The sequence below is a fragment of the Solanum stenotomum genome, chromosome 1 (genome assembly GCF_019186545.1).
Source record: "Solanum stenotomum isolate F172 chromosome 1, ASM1918654v1, whole genome shotgun sequence".
Classification (NCBI taxonomy): Eukaryota; Viridiplantae; Streptophyta; class Magnoliopsida; order Solanales; family Solanaceae; genus Solanum; species Solanum stenotomum.
Window position 1 is genome coordinate 96922161 of NC_064282.1, and position 17745 is coordinate 96939905.

Here is a 17745-nt window from a genome sequence, read left to right on the forward strand (position 1 = left end):
TTAAATTTTTTCCTTTTTGGAAATTGCTTCATCAAAGTTTATATTATCACCTTGATGTTTAGGACCGGGCTCGACCCTTGTCTTACTCATTCACCCGATGCAAAACACCGTTGAAAGAGAGGGACATAAACCTAACCTCTAATAAAAAAAAAGATCATGGAAGGCTACCTATACAATTACAACCTTCCATAAATATGGTTAATGTATAATATATATATATTATACATAAATTAACTTATTAGGGAAAGATTAATTGTTCAAGTTCATATAATTAGATCAGTATTTATCCTTTTTTCATCGAATACGAGACTCTTTAGCACCCTACCTAACACTTAGAATATGATATTTAATTTGGTGCATGAGCAATTTAATACAGGGCTCAATGGCGATAAATAATAGTAATTAAGATGGATTCTAATTCCATGATTAATTGTATCTAGGGATTCTAATATCTATATAATCAGTACTCCCTTTATCCCTAATTACTTGTCCACTTTTGAATTGACACACTTTAAGAAAGCAATTATTGACATAGTAAATTTACCATTTTACCCCTATTAATTATGAAGTGGATGAATTAAAAATTTAAGATTTTCAAGAAATTCTACCATTTTCAAAGTAATTAATTGAGGATATAATAGGTAAAATTACTTTTTCCTTTCTTGATTTGTCAAAATGGACAAGTAATTAGGGACAACTATAAAAGGAAAAATGAACAAGTAATTAGGGACAGAGGGAGTATAATTTATGTATATCGATTAGAAATGGTAAAAGTAAACGGTAAATTCAATTGTTTTAGTCAGACCTACTTCTAATGATACTAAAATTTAAAACTATTTGCATGTGGGAATATAGTTGAACAATTAATATTATGATCCAAGTGGCTTGACTTTTTGTCACCGTTATTTACAAATTGGTTGGTCTTCCAAATTAAGTTGAACTAAATTTACAAATAGATTGAATCTTCCATATTCTTGGAATATAGGTACAATATGAGGATATAGTTGGTTGTATCTTTTTCTTTAAAAAAAAAAAAAACTAGTTGTTTATTCGTCAATTTGACAATTGTCAATTTGAATTTGCTCGATCGATTCAAATGCAATCACATTTTCTAGGCAAATGAGACCTTATAATTCAATCGCATTTTTCTGTTTAATTCTTTTTCTGTAATCTTGATTTACCTACTAGGTCAATCTAATTGGTTCTTTATACTTAATTTTGGTAGGATCGTGATTGGTGAGCGAGAAATGAATCTGATCATTCTAGTAATAAGAGTCATTTGAATATTATTGAATGGTTTAGTCAACTGGTTTATTCACGCGTCTTCTATTGATTAATGAACTGGGAATCATATATACTATTGGAGCATCCCTGAAATATGAAACTCCAAATAATTTTGTTTTGCACAACATAAGATCCATTAAAGGAAAAATACTCGTGTATTAGACATTTTCTTTATATTAAGGGCTAGAATATGAAATATTTGATTAAGAGAGAAATAATTCTATACATTCTATCACAATCTTTGACTGTAATTGTTGGCATCATTTAGTTGGCTATTCTATTTAATTCTCTTTTTTGGAATTTTTTGAATTTTCCTTTCAAGTAACTTAAGTATTATTTGCCTTATGGTTATTACCATTTGTGAAGTGATTAATTTTTATGAAATTGTACTTGCAAAAAAAAAATAAAAAATCCATTGTCCTAGAGATTTGTCAAGAATATGATTGTTGTCTAGGAGAGTTTTCTTGGACCATGAAGTCTTTCTTGGATCATGTGTTGCCTTTCAAATCATAACATTTTAAATATATCTGCATTAATTACTATGAAATGAATATAAATCAAGTAAAAATAATTTAACTTTAATCTTTTTTCAATTATTTGCCTAAAATAACAATTATCAGTCTAATATTCAGACATTACCCTATAGTTGCCTTAATCTAGGGGAGAGAAAAATTTTAGGTTTGAATTCAGTATGAGATTCCTCGAAAAAGGCTAAGATTAGTATGAGAGAGATATAAAATGTCTCAAAGCAAGCACACACATAAGTCATATGAAATATTAAAAAATCGTCATGATTAAAGATATTCTTGAAACATGGAAGTATATCACCAATTTAAGAGGAACAAAAAGAAAGATAAGTTGAGTTTGAGATTTATTGGACTTAATCAGATCATCGATATATAGGGTTGGGACGATACTACATCGATTTTAAAAAAATATGTCCAAACACATCATAATATATATGAAGAGAAATCGATAGCTAATTCAATGCATAAATATGTTATAAAAATAAAGTCTTAGTGAAAGTGGAAAGTATACTTTTTGTATATGTTTTTTTTTTCTTTTTTATTTTAACTCTATCTTCAATCAATCACCATTATATAAAATAACTATGACGGATTAATAAATTAAATCAGACATTAAAAAAAAAAAACAAGCATGCAAAACAAAACTAAGTGAAAGGGAGTTTAAAAAATACATCCCAAATGTGAAAATCACCAAAAATGCAACATTTATAAACTCTTATGTATATTGAAGTGTTTGTTTCACCAATATATTACAAATTCAGTAAGTATTATACATTTTATTCAGAAAAATATTTTCACCTTTTTCTGTACACATGCACTATATTATACATCCAATGTGAAAATTGCATCAAAATAAAGTAATATATGAACGTTATGATTTTTTATTTCAAGGCCTGAAAATATTTCCAAAATTGGACAAGTTGAAAAGGCTCCCATCATTTGCAATATTCACGCTATGATCATGACTCGATTCTTCTATTGCTAATTTTGGTTCTGGTTCTGGTTCTGGCTCCGACTCTAGTCCTCCGGCTGATAAATTATGACTTGTACTTAGAATATCATTAGGAAATACCATATCATGATGACCATGAGAATTATTAGACCACATCATCTGTTCACAAGGCAATGGAGGTAGCTCCATATAATTGTTACCTAATTGATCATGGTTGATAATATTATTGACATTCACATTATTCATAATTGTATAGTGATCATCATGAACATCACTATGATTCATAATATTTTGCTTCTCATCAAGAATCCCACTAAAATAAACACCATCACCAATTAATCGCGATTCTTGGCCTAAATTGCTAGTCATGAACTCCATATCTATCATGGTTGAAAACTCAAATGATGGAGCAACAAGTACTTCTTCTTGATTAGGCAATAATAAATCATTAGATAGTTCAAGATTTTGATGGTTCTCCGATTGTGATGGTTTGGAATTATCACTATTCAAGAAATTTGAATAGACTAAAGCAAGATCAATAGTTGGACCTTGATGATCCAATGAATTACTATTGGATTGATTATGATCAATATTAGTATGATTTAAACAAACCCCATGTCCCAAATTTCTTGAAATAAGACCATGTTGATGAATTGTACTAGAAGAAGACTTACCTCTTCTACTTTTTCTGCATCCACCACCAATTGGAACATTCCTTAAAGAACCACCTTTAGTCCAATACCTTCTACAACCTTTGCAAAAATACCTAGGTTGTGTCAAACTATAGTTGTTGTAGTAACAAAATTTTGTGTTTGTTGAACCACAACGTGGACATGTTGGTACTAACTCAACATTTGATTTCCATATCCCTCTTTCCATCTAATATTAACACAAAGATTGTTGTTGTTGTGCTTCTTGATCAAGAACTTGTTCCTTTTGAATAATAGCATACATCTCCCTTTGAAGCTACCACCAAATGAAGTTAAAAATCTTGACCATATGACTATATTCTCTTGATATATATATATACACTCTCCTTTTCAATTTACGTGACATAGTTCGACTCAGCTCAAAGTTCAAGAAAGAAATGAGAACTATTGAAACTTTTGATCTTAAACATATCTTGATAATTCAAAATTGTGTGGTTATAAGATTTTTAAAACTTATTGTATTAAATATGTCAAAACATTAGCGTAATCGATCATAGAAGTTTTTCGTTAAGGGTAAAATAACAAATCTTAATACATGCAGAGTCAGAATTTAACTTTTAAAGTTATGCTTGGTGCTTGAAAATTACTTGGGAGTTGCTTGGAGATTACATCATTTAGATTTTGCTTCTAGTTTTGAACAAATTATTGTATTATATTTTAAATAAATTATATTATTGATAAGCATTGGAGAGAGGGATATTGTGCATGATCCAAGAAGCCCATGATCCAAGACAAAAGTACCCAATTTGAGGTCTGATTTTTTAATTTATTTAGGTTTAGTGACATTCCTAATTTCTCATCACACGAGTGCACAAATGTACAATTACACTTTATCTTATAAAAGTCCTATACTTACTTCTCAATCTTCACTATTATAATTAGTTTATTACCTTAGGTTGCTCGTACTCTTTTAAAATGTCAATAGATGTGTATTAAAAAATAATATATTTTGGAGAATTCAACTAAGGTTAGGAATAATTTTGGAGAATTCGAGCAATATAGTTTATCACTTTTTTCTGTTCATATCAGTAGTAATATATATAACATTATTCTCCTACAATTTTGATTACTATATGTTGTTTCTTATATTTTGATTATCACATTATTCGGCTATTGTTAATATTAATCCTTGTTTCAAAATATGTTATGTAGTGTTTTTCCTATTGTTTGCTATGTTTATAACTCCTATTATTGTCCTATGTGTTATTTGAGTTGAGGTTTTCTTTCGAAAACAGTCTATCTACCTTAACGAAATAGAGGTAAGATCGATGTATATTCTAACCTTCACAAATTTCACTTATAAAATTACATTAGATATATCATTATTTGTAGTTTACTACACTATATTATTCATTTTCTGTCCTTTTTACCACTTTACTGTCAGAGTATATTGCAAGGGTAGGTGTGTGGGGGGAGGGGCAATGGGCTCAAATAAAATAACTCCATTTTCTATACTAATATTTCAAAATTTTCTTATTTGAGAATCATTTGTCCAAAGTATTAAATTAAATGAACATTAATCAATCTAAACTTAGAAATTCTATTATATTATCTAAAGAAGCAAAATTAGTGTTAATTAATAGATGTGCACTAGATCACATTTCTTTTTTAATACCCTGAATATTTATAAATTAACTAAGATGAAATTAAGATTTAAAGTTTATGATTTTAAATTTTTCATCAAACATATAGCTCAATTTAGTTATTAATTTACAATTACATATACTTATACAAATATAAAATGTATGCAAAAACTATATACTAAATTCGTCTGAACTCGTATCTAATATTGTAGCTCCTCATCGGCAGTACACACCCATATAAATATAATTTCCAAAGTCATTAAAAAAGAAGAAGATAAGTTTGGGTTAGGGGGATAATCACAATTAGATGTTCACTAACTATCCAACATGTACTTGCGCATTGATGGCAACAATTACATGAGAATATCAAATTGATGAAACATTTTATCAACATGCAGCTAGCAGTTAAATTCCCAAGATATATATCTGAAAATAATATATATATATATATATTATTCAGTACATAAAATATTTTGTATTAGAAGAATTTAGAAAAAGACCTCACTCCAAGAGATCATGTGATATAAACAACTTGTTCTAATACAAGCATTAGTGATTGTTTTGACGGATCAAACTCATAATATCTAGAATACACAGAAATAATTTTATCTTTACTCCAAAATTCTTTGATCAAGAGCTTAAAGAGAAGAAAAATCCAGCTGCAAACTTATGAGACAAAACTTGTTGCAATAATTTGATCTGTGAGATTAGTTATCTTGAAGCTTGATATGCCTAAACATTTGGGAATTACTGTCCCGCCCATTTTTACTTGTTCAGTTTGAAAATTTTAAAAGATTATTATTATTTGATATTTATTTTATTTTTATTATCAAGTATTTCTCATTTTACAATTTAGTTTTCAACATTTAAATAACTTAAAATAATTAGGAATAATATAATTTTTTTATTTTTTTAAAAAAAATGTGTCAAATCAAGTGTGGATGAAGAGAGTACATAATTTTAGTTTGGTTTGCATATTGGACCAACTATTTTAAAGTTTAGCCATAGACTTCTTTTTTCTAGCTTTTTTTTTATTTGTGTTCGATAGCTGTTTTGAGTTTGATTAATTTAGATTTATTCGTAAAAGTATCATTCTAGGAGATAAAACGCTCTCTATAAAATATAATTGTATTTTCAATACTCAAAGTCAAAATTTCTGATTAAAAATAAAGATGATGGTGTTAATTGCTTGAATTATTATTGCCTAATAATCATGATAGGGGTATTGCAGATACCACCCCGATATTCTTAATCAAAAGTCTCAGATTGATCTCAAAAATGAAAGAAACATATATATACTGGTATAAAGTTTACCCTTTAATATGTCATATACAACACACATCTGAACTAGTTAGAACCTCAAATCAGATGCTAAAGACTTAGATGAGAAATCGAACAATAAAAAATATGAATAAAAAGTTATTTGAATCTCATTTTTTTAAAACTTCATTCTAATCAAACATATTCACATAAATTAAGACGGTGAGATAGTTATTATTATTTATAAACACTTAAATTATTTTAATTTTATTTTTTTTAGAACCCAAGCTTTGTGTCCCTAAAAGCTACTTGAAGTTTTCGAGGACTTTGCTCCCTTTTCAACCAATCATGTTTCTCCACGTGTCACAAACACCCGACACCTCTTCTTCGCCGCCGGGAATGTTAAAGTCTTGTAAATTCCGTCAACCTTAACAGCCCTTCTCCATGTGCTCTTTTGACACAATTCTCCATAAAAATAAAAATAAAAAATAAAAAAATACCAAGAATAATTACTCTCGGTTTTCATTTATGTGACACTATTTTCTTATTTGTCAGTCTAAAAAAACATTATATTTGAAAATGCAAATTATTAGCTTTAGACTCTCAAGGGTAAAACAAGATGGTTACGTACTAGATCTGCTAAACTCAGTACATAACTCTAGTTCAAATTCTATATTTGTATTAAAAAGTTTATCAAATACGTAAAAAATAATAATTGAAATTCAGAATCTAATTACTAACTAACACATGATATTGTTATCCAAGAAAGTAGAATAATAAAATTCAAATAATGGCTCTACCTATGTTTAGACTTCTCATATTACCCTTAATCATGACAAGCTTTTATAGTTGTTTCAATGTCTATGACATGTTTGATACTATAAGTTTTAAAAGTCTTATAATCACATAATTATATATTACGATACATTTAAGATCAAAAGTTTCAAATATTCTCATTGTTTTCTTGAATTGTTTTTGGGCCGCGTGAGCTAATTAAATCATATCATGTAAATTGAAAAGGAGAGAGTAGATATATATATATTTCAAGAAAATATAGTCATAACTCATATAGTCAAGATTTTTTAACTTCAAGGGAGATGTATGCTATTATTCAAAAGGAGCAAATTCTTGATCAAAAAACACAACAACAATCTTGTGTTAATTTTAGATGGAAAAAGGTATATGGAAATCCAATGTTGAGTTAGTACCAACATGTCCACGTTGTGGTTCAACAAACACAAAATTTTGTTACTACAACAACTATAGTTTGACACAACCTAGGTATTTTTGCAAAGGTTGTAGAAGGTATTGGACTAAAGGTGGTTCTTTAAGGAATGTTCCAATTGGTGGTGGATGCAGAAAAAGTAGAAGAGGTAAGTCTTCTTCTAGTACAATTCAGCAACATGGTCTTATTTCAAGAAATTTGGGACATGGGGTTTGTTTAAATCATTCTAATATTGACCATCATAATAAATCCAATAGTAATTCATTGGATCATCATGGGCCAACTATTGATCTTGCTTTAGTCTATTCAAATTTCTTGAATAGTGATAATTTCACGCCATCACAATTGAAGAACCATCAGAATCTTGAATTGTCTGATAATTTATTATTGTCTAATCAAGAAGGAGTACTTGTCGCTCCATCATTTGAGTTTTCAACCATGATAGACATGGAGTTCATGACTAGCAATTTAGGCCAAGAATTGCAATTAATTGGCGATGGTGATTGTGATGGTGTTTATTTAAGTGGGATTCATGATGAGAAGCAAAATATAATGAATCATAGTGATATTCATGATGGTCATTATACAAATATGAATAATGTGAATATTATCAACCATGATCAATTAGGCAACACTTATATGGAGCTACATCCATTGCCTAGTGAAGAGATGATATGGTCTAATTCACATGACCATCATGATCATATGGTATTTCCTAATGATATTCTAAATACAAGTCATAATTCATCAACCGGAGGACTAGAGCTAGAATCAGCGCCAAAACCAGAACCAGAGCCAAAGCCAGAATTAGCAGTACAAGATCCATGTCATGATCATAGCGCGAATAATGAAAATGATGGGAGCCTTTTCAACTTGTCCAATTTTGGATATATTTTCATGAGGCCTTGATTAGTGAGATCAAAAAGAGGTTTATTGTACTTAACTTTGTTGCAAGTCTTACATTTGATAAATATATATATGTATATACTATACTAGTGCATGTATGGGAAAAGTGAAAACATTTTTCTCAAGAATAATATAATATATACACGTACTGAATTTGTAATATATATTGGTGAAGATTGAATTAAGCACTTTCATTTGTACTATTGTGTTTTTTAGTGGATGAAATGTGTTCAGTATAGTGTATTAGAGTAGAACAATAGCTAACAACAGTAGCTTTAATAGTGGCACTACTAAAAAAATCACTAATTTCCCATTGAAAAATATTTAGTGATTACTTTTATTGATATTTTGATTAAATCGATAAGTGAAGAAAAAATAATAGTATTTTCACATAAAAAAATTAAGAAACTTTCCAGTATTTTAGTGAGAATCTATTTTCATCATGTGTTTTCCCAGTAAGTTGGTTCGATGGAAAATGAATGAAAAAAATCATGTTTTTACACACAAATTTCTCATTGATTCACATTAGAAAAAGCCTATGTTTCTAGTAATTTAATGTGAAAGGATTAGTGACCCAAGTTCCTTTTTTTTTTTTTTAATCATTTATTGTTGCAATACGATTATGTCTACGTTGTTTAAGGGTAGATAAATGAAAAATACTTAGTGTTGGCATCTCCATCGTCTACCCAAGAAATTCTCGATTTTAATTTCCAAAATTCCTCTTCTAATTTCAAAATGTGATTAATTGAATTCGAAAATTATCTCTTGTTCAAGATTTTGTAGAAAAGTACTACTAGTAGAGAAATGTTGGGATTTTTGTATTTCAATCAACTTTGCTAGAATATAATAGAATATGTTTCTTGCAAACGAAAAAACTACTAAATTCATGCAAAAAAAGTCAAATATTAAATTCGAATCTAAAAATCTTATTTTGATTTAGATGAAAAGGATGTAGAGCCCGCAACATGGGATAATGATCAGAATGAATACGAAACAAATGATGAATTTGAGCTTTTGGGAATAAGGGCACCATTATTTCTCTTATTAGTTGATGTAAATTTACTACCTCCAAATCCTCAATCCACTAAATTGCAATAATCAAGACATTTTTAGAAAATTATTAATAGAAAACCCTCTTATATTTAACATGTAGTCTCATAATCGGACACTCCTACACTTGTGTTTGGGGTAGTCTCACTAGGTGAGATAATAAGATCAACAATAACAACAATTCTCTATGGATGCATTTTTTCTCTCCCCCATCCCCCCGCCTCTCAAAGCATACGTCCCTTTTTGGCCGTTCCCCTTTTTTATGAGTGATGGATCAGTACAAATGAATAAGAAAGGATCACGTCATTGAAGATGACGAATGACGATATCATCATCTACAGATCGAGTCATGAGATCTAAAGTGCAAATACTTAACATCGTGAGTCAAAAAATTCAGATGATATACATAAAAATGTGTTGATCCATCGATGTCGAAAAGTCATCTGTGTCAATATAAAAAATGAAATTCAACGTTATCTGTGATCGAAACTTCTTTCACCTTAAACAACTACGATCTTTTACATCTCTTGCCGCGACTAGTCTCTTTGTAGTAGTAATAGCGGGAGGGGTGGGGGGAAGTGGGAACTCTTTTGAAGACGAAACAATTTGGTTGTGAAGATCTGTTCAAAACAACCTCCCTATCTTCACAAAGAGAGGAATAAAAATTTGCATATATTTTATCCTCTTCAGACACTCACCGCAAAAATAGTACAAAAAACAAGAAAACATTTTCTAAGAAATTTTTTTTTTTTTTTTTAGTTCAATATGGAAATAAAAAATATTACTCCCTACAAAAATTTGTATATATCCTAAAGTATATATCTAAGGGTCGAAAAAATCCACCGCCATTGCCATAGCCATAGTCACCATGAAACTCAGAATCAGATGCTTCGAAACCAAAGAAACCATAAAAATCGATGTACAATCTTCATCCTGCACTCTTCAAGAACTCAAAAATCGAATCACTCAAGCATTACCATCATCATCAACACCAAATTCCGTTCATCTTTCTCTCAATCGAAAGGACGAACTTCAATCTTCTGAAGAAGATACGCTTCAATCGATTGGTATTACCTCAGGTGATCTTATCTTCTTCACTCAAAATCCAATTGGGTTTTCAATTTCAACTGAAACCCATATCCCCAAATTGAAAAAATCGGACACCCAAATCGTCCAAGAATCTGAAATAGTGAAAAAATTGGACACCCAATTTGTTCATGAATCTGAAACAGTGAAAGAAATGGACACCCAAATCGACCAATCGGAACCCCACGAGACGAAAACTCAAAATTCTATACCTGGGGGTGAGGAAATGGAGGAGTTTATGGAGGTAGATGATAATGGAGATTACAGTGATGTGAATTTTACGAAATCGTTTTCTGTACCTGGGTTTTTGAGGAAAGTGTTTACAGAGGAGCTAAACGATGACGATGGTAGCCGTGACCATAAGCTGTTGGTGGTTGCTGTTCATGCTGTTTTTGTAGAATCTGGGTTTGTTCTTCTTGACCCTATTACGTTTACTGAAGTTAGTGTATCTCAATTTTTGAAATATTGGTCTTCTGGATCTCGAAAGACACTGTTTTACACCATACCTGAGGTTATTGATCATGTAAAAGGAGGTAATTGTAATGTGATTCACTGTATTGAGTTAAAGTTTCAGTCTTTAGGGAAGTTCTTTATTGCTCATGGGTCATTATCCGGTGGGGGGTTGGTTTCCACGTTTAGAGTGACGTTAAACGAAGATCAATTGGTTCCGTTTTTGAATGTTGTGTGGGCTAATTGTGGATTGAATGAGGTAGTAGATGGGGATTTTGGAGAGAAGGAAGTGTTTGTGTTTTGGAGGAATGTAAAGGATGGGCTTGTATTGCCATTGTTGATTGATTTGTGTGAAAAGTCTGGTTTGGTGCTTCCACCGTGCTTTACGCGACTTCCAACGGACCTTAAGTTGAAGATTTTGGAGTCACTTCCGGGTGTTGAGATAGCGAAAGTGAGTTGTTTGAGCTCTGAATTGCGATATTTGGGTTCGAGTGAGGATTTGTGGAAGAAGAAATATGTGGAGCAGTTTGGTGATGGTGAGATATCGGGAGAAGGAGGACATTGGAAAGAGAAGTTCGTTAAGTCTTGGGAGAGTAGGAAGAGAAGGAAAGTGATTAATAGAAGAAGAGTGGTTGATGGGTTGCGAATTTTAGGGGGTCGTCATCCATTTCCGGTACCTTGGATGCCACATGTAATCGGTGGAGATTATGATCTTTTCCCTCCACAATTTGATAATACTGGAAATCCGTTAGGGCGGGCACCACCTTCTCGATTGCTCCATCCGTGGTCAAACCATGTACGTCGTTGTCATCTTGGAGGACATAGGAGCAACTTCCCTTGAAGTCTTTAGCAGTAAGCTGTGTAGTTTATGTCTATGATAAGTAGTGCAATAGGTTTCAGTTGCAAGTTTTTGTTAATATGGTACTTTTGGAAGTGATCTTTTTATGTTCCATTTGGAAATTTCAAAACTTTTATCGTATCGAAAAAGAAACGTTCCATTTGGAAATTTCTGGTTTTGGTGTTTGGATAACTCTTAGGCAGTTGTTTTTGTTCTATTTCCTTTTTCTGTTTATGCAAAAACAGTGAATGTAATCTGCTGGCTAGCTCATGTAGTTGAAATGAATCCAGCAAATTATGATTTCCTTTGATTTTTGGTTTGTGTTTTTCCCTTTGAATCTGTGTTCAGTCAGACCTCTCTATAGTAGTCATTCTCTATGACAACATATCGCTTCCACGGCCAAGTTTTCTATATAGAGATATTTGACTGTACAATGTTTGTGATGGTAGTTGCTTAGGTTGTTCTAGCTAAGAAAGAGTGGGGTTGCGGCTTGCGAGCATGAGCCATGTTCCAACCTGGAATATTTTGGCATGGGAGTCTTTTATTTAAGCGATTTTGTTTGCTTTGCTCAATTAAGCTATACCTGTACAGTTAATGCATGTAGCAAGTTGTCCATAAGGTTTCTTGTAGCAAGTTACGTCAAAGCCGGTATAGCTAGACAAGACCTCTCTATAATAGTAATCCTTTTTGTAACAATACTTTACTATAATGGCCAAGTTATACTATACGTTCTATCTAGTAGCATTTTTCTATAACATTCAAAGAATGTTTGGACAAACGACTCCTGTTATAGGGAGGTTTGACGGTACTACAGGGCATCTGACGACATTTTTGATGAGTTTGTGCAACATTTCTTCTTGGTGGTTGGACGACTTTGTTTGGCTGGTATATTCATTCTATATCATCTATTTTGTTGTGTGGAAAGTGTTGAGATGAATCTGCTAGCTCATGTGTGACATGATAGTTCTGGTGTAGTGAGTTGGATTATGTTGCTGTCCTTGCTGCCTAAAGCAGTGGCATATGATATTGACATCCATAATTTCTGATCTAGTTAAAGCTAGAAAGAATCTTTTGAGCCGTCTAACGGAAACAGCCTCTCTACCCTTACAAAAGTAGAGATAAGATCTGCGTACATCTTACCCATTTCAGACCTCACTTGTGGGATTACGTTTGTTGTTCTAGTTAAAGCTAGAAAGAAAATGCCTATGCCCAAACAATCTGACCATCCAATCGTAACTTTCTTTTTTTTAAAATGAAAATGAGATAATGGTAAAGAAATACCTGAAGTATCAATTTGTTGCGAGTTTCGTACCTAAATTATCATATGTATATTTTTCTAACCTAATCTATCATCAATTATTTATGAAAACACAGCTCGAAACTGATTAGATAAAGTGTTTGAATACCATCATTCAAAAAAAGGCATAACAACTAAATTTGCCCATAAAAATTTGTTCATATGACAGTTAATTCATTAACTTCAATGTGTGTTTTGACAAAAATGCAAACATCTAAATAGTTAAGGTAGAAAAGTCGCAACAAAGTAATACTTCAAAGTGTAATTTTAACCATTATCTTTTAATTTTTAAAATTAATTTTTCAATGAATTCATATAATTATCAAATACGCACCATCAGATACTAGTCAATACGTATTGAAAAACAATTGGTGATAGTTCAAGTAGAAAATGCAAACACCTAATTTAGTTAGAAAATTCGCAAAAAATGATACTTTTATGTGTTTTAGATCATCCAAAAATGACCAAAGCCTTAGCATGGTGGAAGTCGTGTATTTTGAAATTGCAAAGCAATAGAATTTACAAAACACTCTTGATGCATTAGAATGTCTATGGTTTAACAAGCAAGCACCACGAGCAACGCTCTTCGACTAGACCAAATATTTAGTATCATTGAAGTGACAAAACAACCAAACATGATATTAGTCATCAACAAGAAAGCACAATCGCTGGAAAAGGCAACACTATCTCATGGTCTGCTGAGCTTATTTCTCTGCGCAGTTTTCACATTTAGTGAAAGTGAAACTATCAGAAACCAAACCATAAGTACTGATAGTGTGTATGGTTTCATCACATTAATATCTACTGAGATTCAGAAAGTTATATTTTAATCCGAGTTCATTATGCTACTTGAACAAAGATCATAATGACGTTAAACATTCAAAAACTCAAGCTCGAACTCACTCAAAGAATAACCATCGATGATGTCTCTCAAGCTTAAGCTCCAATGTTCTCAATTTCAGCACCTCTGTCCATCCTCTTGACAATACCGGCAATAACCTGAAACATTGGAGTCCAAATCAAGCACTTGCTAAAGCGATAAGATCATTAGTCATAAAGTGATCGATACTGAATGAGTTGTGGAGTATCAATGAGTTTTACCTTTCCAGGACCTAATTCGTAGCTCTTCTTTAGCCCTTTTGATAGGAGAGTTTTCATTGTGGTCTCCCATTGAACTGGTGAAGTCACCTGCATACGTTCAAACATGATGAATCAACATTTCACAGAAGATTGTGTCCAACCATCTTTAATCAACTTAATCTTGTGTACTGTCGGTTTTTTTACCTGGCTAGCTAATATTTTCTTAATTGTATCTGGATCTGCATGTGGTTGCGCGTCAACATTTGATATTACTGGTATTCTGGGAGTTCTGATCTCTGTTGCACCCAAAGCAGCTTCTAATCTTGAGACAGCTGGATTCATAAAACTTGTGTGAAAAGCTCCGGCAACAGCTAGACGTACCTGGAACAATTAAATCCAATGTTAAGATGCAAATTAGCAGTTGGCGACAAGACATACATTAGCATTTGGATAGAAAAAGGAAATACCGTCATTCGTGCTTTGAACGATTTTGCTTTTGCTTCTACTGCTTCAATTCCTTTAACACCTCCAGAGACTGCATAATTTCCCTATATAAAGATAGCGCAACAGCAAAACTGGAAAATGCTTAGCCACATGCAATATTCCGTAGAGTAAATATGGAATTTATTCTTGCTACAAAGCTTTTGGAGAAACTTACGGGGCATAAGAAATTTGCAATCTGAACTTTGTTGGCTTCATCAACTTCCTCATTAGCTGCATCACACAGTTTCTGAACATTGTCAGAATCCAGTCCAATTATACTAACCATTGCACTTTTTGCAGCATCAGCAGCATCCTGAACAAAATAGATATTGTCAGCAGGGGCAGAGCTAGTAGCCTGCATGTGGGTTCGGCCGAACCCAGTCGATTTTGCTCAAACAATATACTTATATTAATAAATTCATTAAATATGAATAAATATTAAATTTGGAACCCAGTTATGATCTCTCAAAATCATCATTATAAAATGCCGAACCCATAAAGTTGAAAACATCGACTCTGATTGTCAGTTCCATGCATGACACAAATTTTATGATCATTAATATTACCTGCATAGCTTCTCCTCTAAGCTTAACCAGCTTAAGCCCATCCTCAAAACTGGCAAAGGCAATCAAATTAGTGGAAATCCAAATACTTGCATCTTGAAGGGTAGGAAGGATAAGGAAGTACATCTAGACATAAGCATCCTAAAGCATAATGCTATGTAGGATAGAAACCTGAAAGCTCCTGTAAATGCCAGAGCAGTGTATTCGCCCAAGCTCAGACCACATGTGACATCAACCGAATCAATTATTTGTTGACCCCCCTCACGAGCACGGAGTATCTCCACTGCAGCTAAGCTAGTGACATAGATAGCTGGCTGGGAACAAGTAAATTATGAGCCAGTCAAAAATGATTGTATAAGACTATAAGTTACATCCTATAGTCATCACAAACATCATCTATAACACTTCCTCTGTTTACTGAAAGCAAAACGTGCATGCATTGCAAAACCTTCTCCTGTTCCTTTTGTATATTTGGTTTAACCCGATCAATGTGTTTTAGTTATTAACAAGTTGTTTCACATAACTCTAATACCAAATAAGAGATGTGATTCAAAACAAGAAAAATATGATGACACGATACCTGGCTTAGAACAGTGGAGTCTAACTTCTCCTTTGGACCATTAATACAAATATCCAAAAGGTCAAACCTGTAAGCAAGGATGAAGAAATATTAACATAAAATTCTTAATTATCAATCAACATATCTATCAGTATCAACTCAATCCAAAAAATTAGGTACACAAATTATGAGGAAACATTTTTTAAAATGTTTATAGATTGTTGATCAGAGCATTAATGATACTTGATCCATCATATTTACCCCATGATTTCATTTGCTCTCTTGTATAATTCAGCTGCAGCAGGTACCTTCTGAGCCTCTGCACCCATTCCAACAGCTTGTGCCCCCTGCAGAGGTATAGTGCTGATAAAATAGTTTGCCATGAAATGGGATATCTTGTGGTCGCAGTGACATGACTATTCTAGAAACTAGCCATCTACCGTGATGACCAAGAGACCAGATACTCACTCAATTAACCGTGGACATATAGGTTTGAACTATAGCTGCTTAAAGGTAGCCAGAGAAGCTGAAGCATTGTGGCGATAATACAAAACTGGAGATACTAACAGGATAATATTCCTAGTCTCAAGCTTCTGACAATTTTTCAAAATATAATCCAATAGACCAAATATAATCAAGTAATTATCACCATTTATTCAGCAAGAAGTACAAGTTATTAGACAACTGAACATAGAATTTAACACAAATACACAAAATGACCTCAAAGCTAGCAAATTTTCAATCCAACTTTGATGAAATAATACAATTATACCATATATACTTTTTTTTCCCATCAAAATCATTTTTTTTTATAAAAGTGGTGTCCGAGTCAGCTTGCCCACACCTCCACTAATTCCAGGGAATACCCGTCACCTCCCACCAGCAGCCACAAATATCAAGTAACTCTATCTATACTATATCCACCAAGGCTAGGATAGATGGAAAAGAGTTCACCTATTCCCTATATCCTAATTTATACGACTTACTTTCCTTTTCCTTTTTAGTCTGTCTCAAAAAAAATAATATATTTTATATTTAGTAATAATTTAACTTTAAAATGCTCATTTTTTATAGCTACACAAACATAAGTTTCAAAAGATTTTTTTTTTTGTTAAACTCTGTGCCAAGTCAAATTAACGGGACGGAGTGAGTAGTTACGTGAGATCTCATAGTTGTTAACCCACTTCATTAGCCACACCGTTAATGCTTTCCCATTCAAAATCTTATCAAATACTTAGCAATTATCATAATTTCAATTCAGCAGCAAATAATAATGAATTACTTTTAGTCACATGAAGTACATAATTAAAATATATGGGACGAATTTTTCAATCAAACTCGAGAATCTAATCGATTAATTGGAGAAATGTGAAATGCAGAAGAGATTTACCTGTCCAGGGAAGAGAAAAGCATTGGTAGGCTTGTAATCAGTGAACAGAGCATCATCGACAGCGGCAATTCGTGATCCAACGGAAATGCTACTCATGAAAACCCTAGACTTATCCAATTTCAATGGACTAAATCTTCGAAATCCATTCGAAGAAATGGAAGGGAGAATCAAAGAAGATGAACAGCTCATTGTTGAGTTACAGAGAACGAGTTAATGGAGGAGCGAGGCGATTCAGTCGGCGGTGTTACTGTTAATGGTGGCGGAGGAAAACAGAGAAATCTAATAGCTGTAATGGCGGAGTTAACCAAGTGTGCATAAGACTAGTGACAACCATGAAATAAATAACTACCTAAATAAAATAATTCTCCATTTTATCCCGAGATTATTATTTTATTGTATCCTATAATTTGGTATGATCGCGTGATTACCTTAATATATTTTTCTCATTTTATCTTTATTTATTATTTAATAATTATATTTTATCTTTTATTCTATCTTTTCA

The 17745-nt window shown here is 32.2% G+C and overlaps 4 protein-coding genes across 4 annotated transcripts; 2 read left to right on the forward strand and 2 right to left on the reverse strand.

Annotated features, from left to right (window-relative positions):
• Positions 1-2697: 2697 nt before the first annotated feature.
• On the reverse strand, positions 2698-3717 carry LOC125876396 (dof zinc finger protein DOF3.5-like). The gene has a single exon (XM_049557583.1). The coding sequence runs from the start codon at positions 3640-3642 to the stop codon at positions 2698-2700; it is 945 nt and encodes a 314-aa protein (XP_049413540.1). The 5' UTR covers positions 3643-3717.
• A 3767-nt stretch (positions 3718-7484) lies between these two features.
• Positions 7485-8450, forward strand: LOC125876386 (dof zinc finger protein DOF3.5-like). Its single transcript, XM_049557572.1, has one exon. The coding sequence runs from the start codon at positions 7485-7487 to the stop codon at positions 8448-8450; it is 966 nt and encodes a 321-aa protein (XP_049413529.1).
• Positions 8451-10327: 1877 nt separating this feature from the next.
• Positions 10328-12131, forward strand: LOC125876241 (F-box protein SKIP22-like). The gene has a single exon (XM_049557377.1). It carries the CDS (start codon positions 10366-10368, stop codon positions 11872-11874), a length of 1509 nt encoding a protein of 502 aa, XP_049413334.1. The 5' UTR covers positions 10328-10365; the 3' UTR covers positions 11875-12131.
• Positions 12132-13786: 1655 nt separating this feature from the next.
• LOC125876366 (uncharacterized) lies at positions 13787-17559 on the reverse strand. Its single transcript, XM_049557549.1, has 10 exons — positions 17244-17559; positions 16115-16200; positions 15875-15941; positions 15466-15608; positions 15298-15346; positions 14907-15044; positions 14716-14796; positions 14453-14629; positions 14270-14356; positions 13787-14167 (listed from the first exon to the last, which is right to left on the reverse strand). Exons 1-10 carry the CDS (start codon positions 17430-17432, stop codon positions 14105-14107), a joined length of 1080 nt encoding a protein of 359 aa, XP_049413506.1. The 5' UTR covers positions 17433-17559; the 3' UTR covers positions 13787-14104.
• Between the last annotated feature and the right edge of the window lie 186 nt (positions 17560-17745).

Bases quoted from the DNA above. Each gene is read 5' to 3' on its own strand.
- LOC125876396 (XM_049557583.1), bottom strand. From the start codon at position 3,642: ATGGAAAGAGGGATATGGAAATCAAATGTTGAGTTAGTACCAACATGT.
- LOC125876386 (XM_049557572.1), top strand. From the start codon at position 7,485: ATGGAAAAAGGTATATGGAAATCCAATGTTGAGTTAGTACCAACATGT.
- LOC125876241 (XM_049557377.1), top strand. From the start codon at position 10,366: ATGAAACTCAGAATCAGATGCTTCGAAACCAAAGAAACCATAAAAATC.
- LOC125876366 (XM_049557549.1), bottom strand. From the start codon at position 17,432: ATGAGCTGTTCATCTTCTTTGATTCTCCCTTCCATTTCTTCGAATGGA. The intron at 15,045-15,297 runs GTAATATTAATG...TATTTTGTTCAG, and splicing joins TTAGAGGAGAAGCTATGCAG to GATGCTGCTGATGCTGCAAA. The intron at 14,357-14,452 runs GTAAAAAAACCG...GAACGTATGCAG, and splicing joins AGAAAATATTAGCTAGCCAG to GTGACTTCACCAGTTCAATG.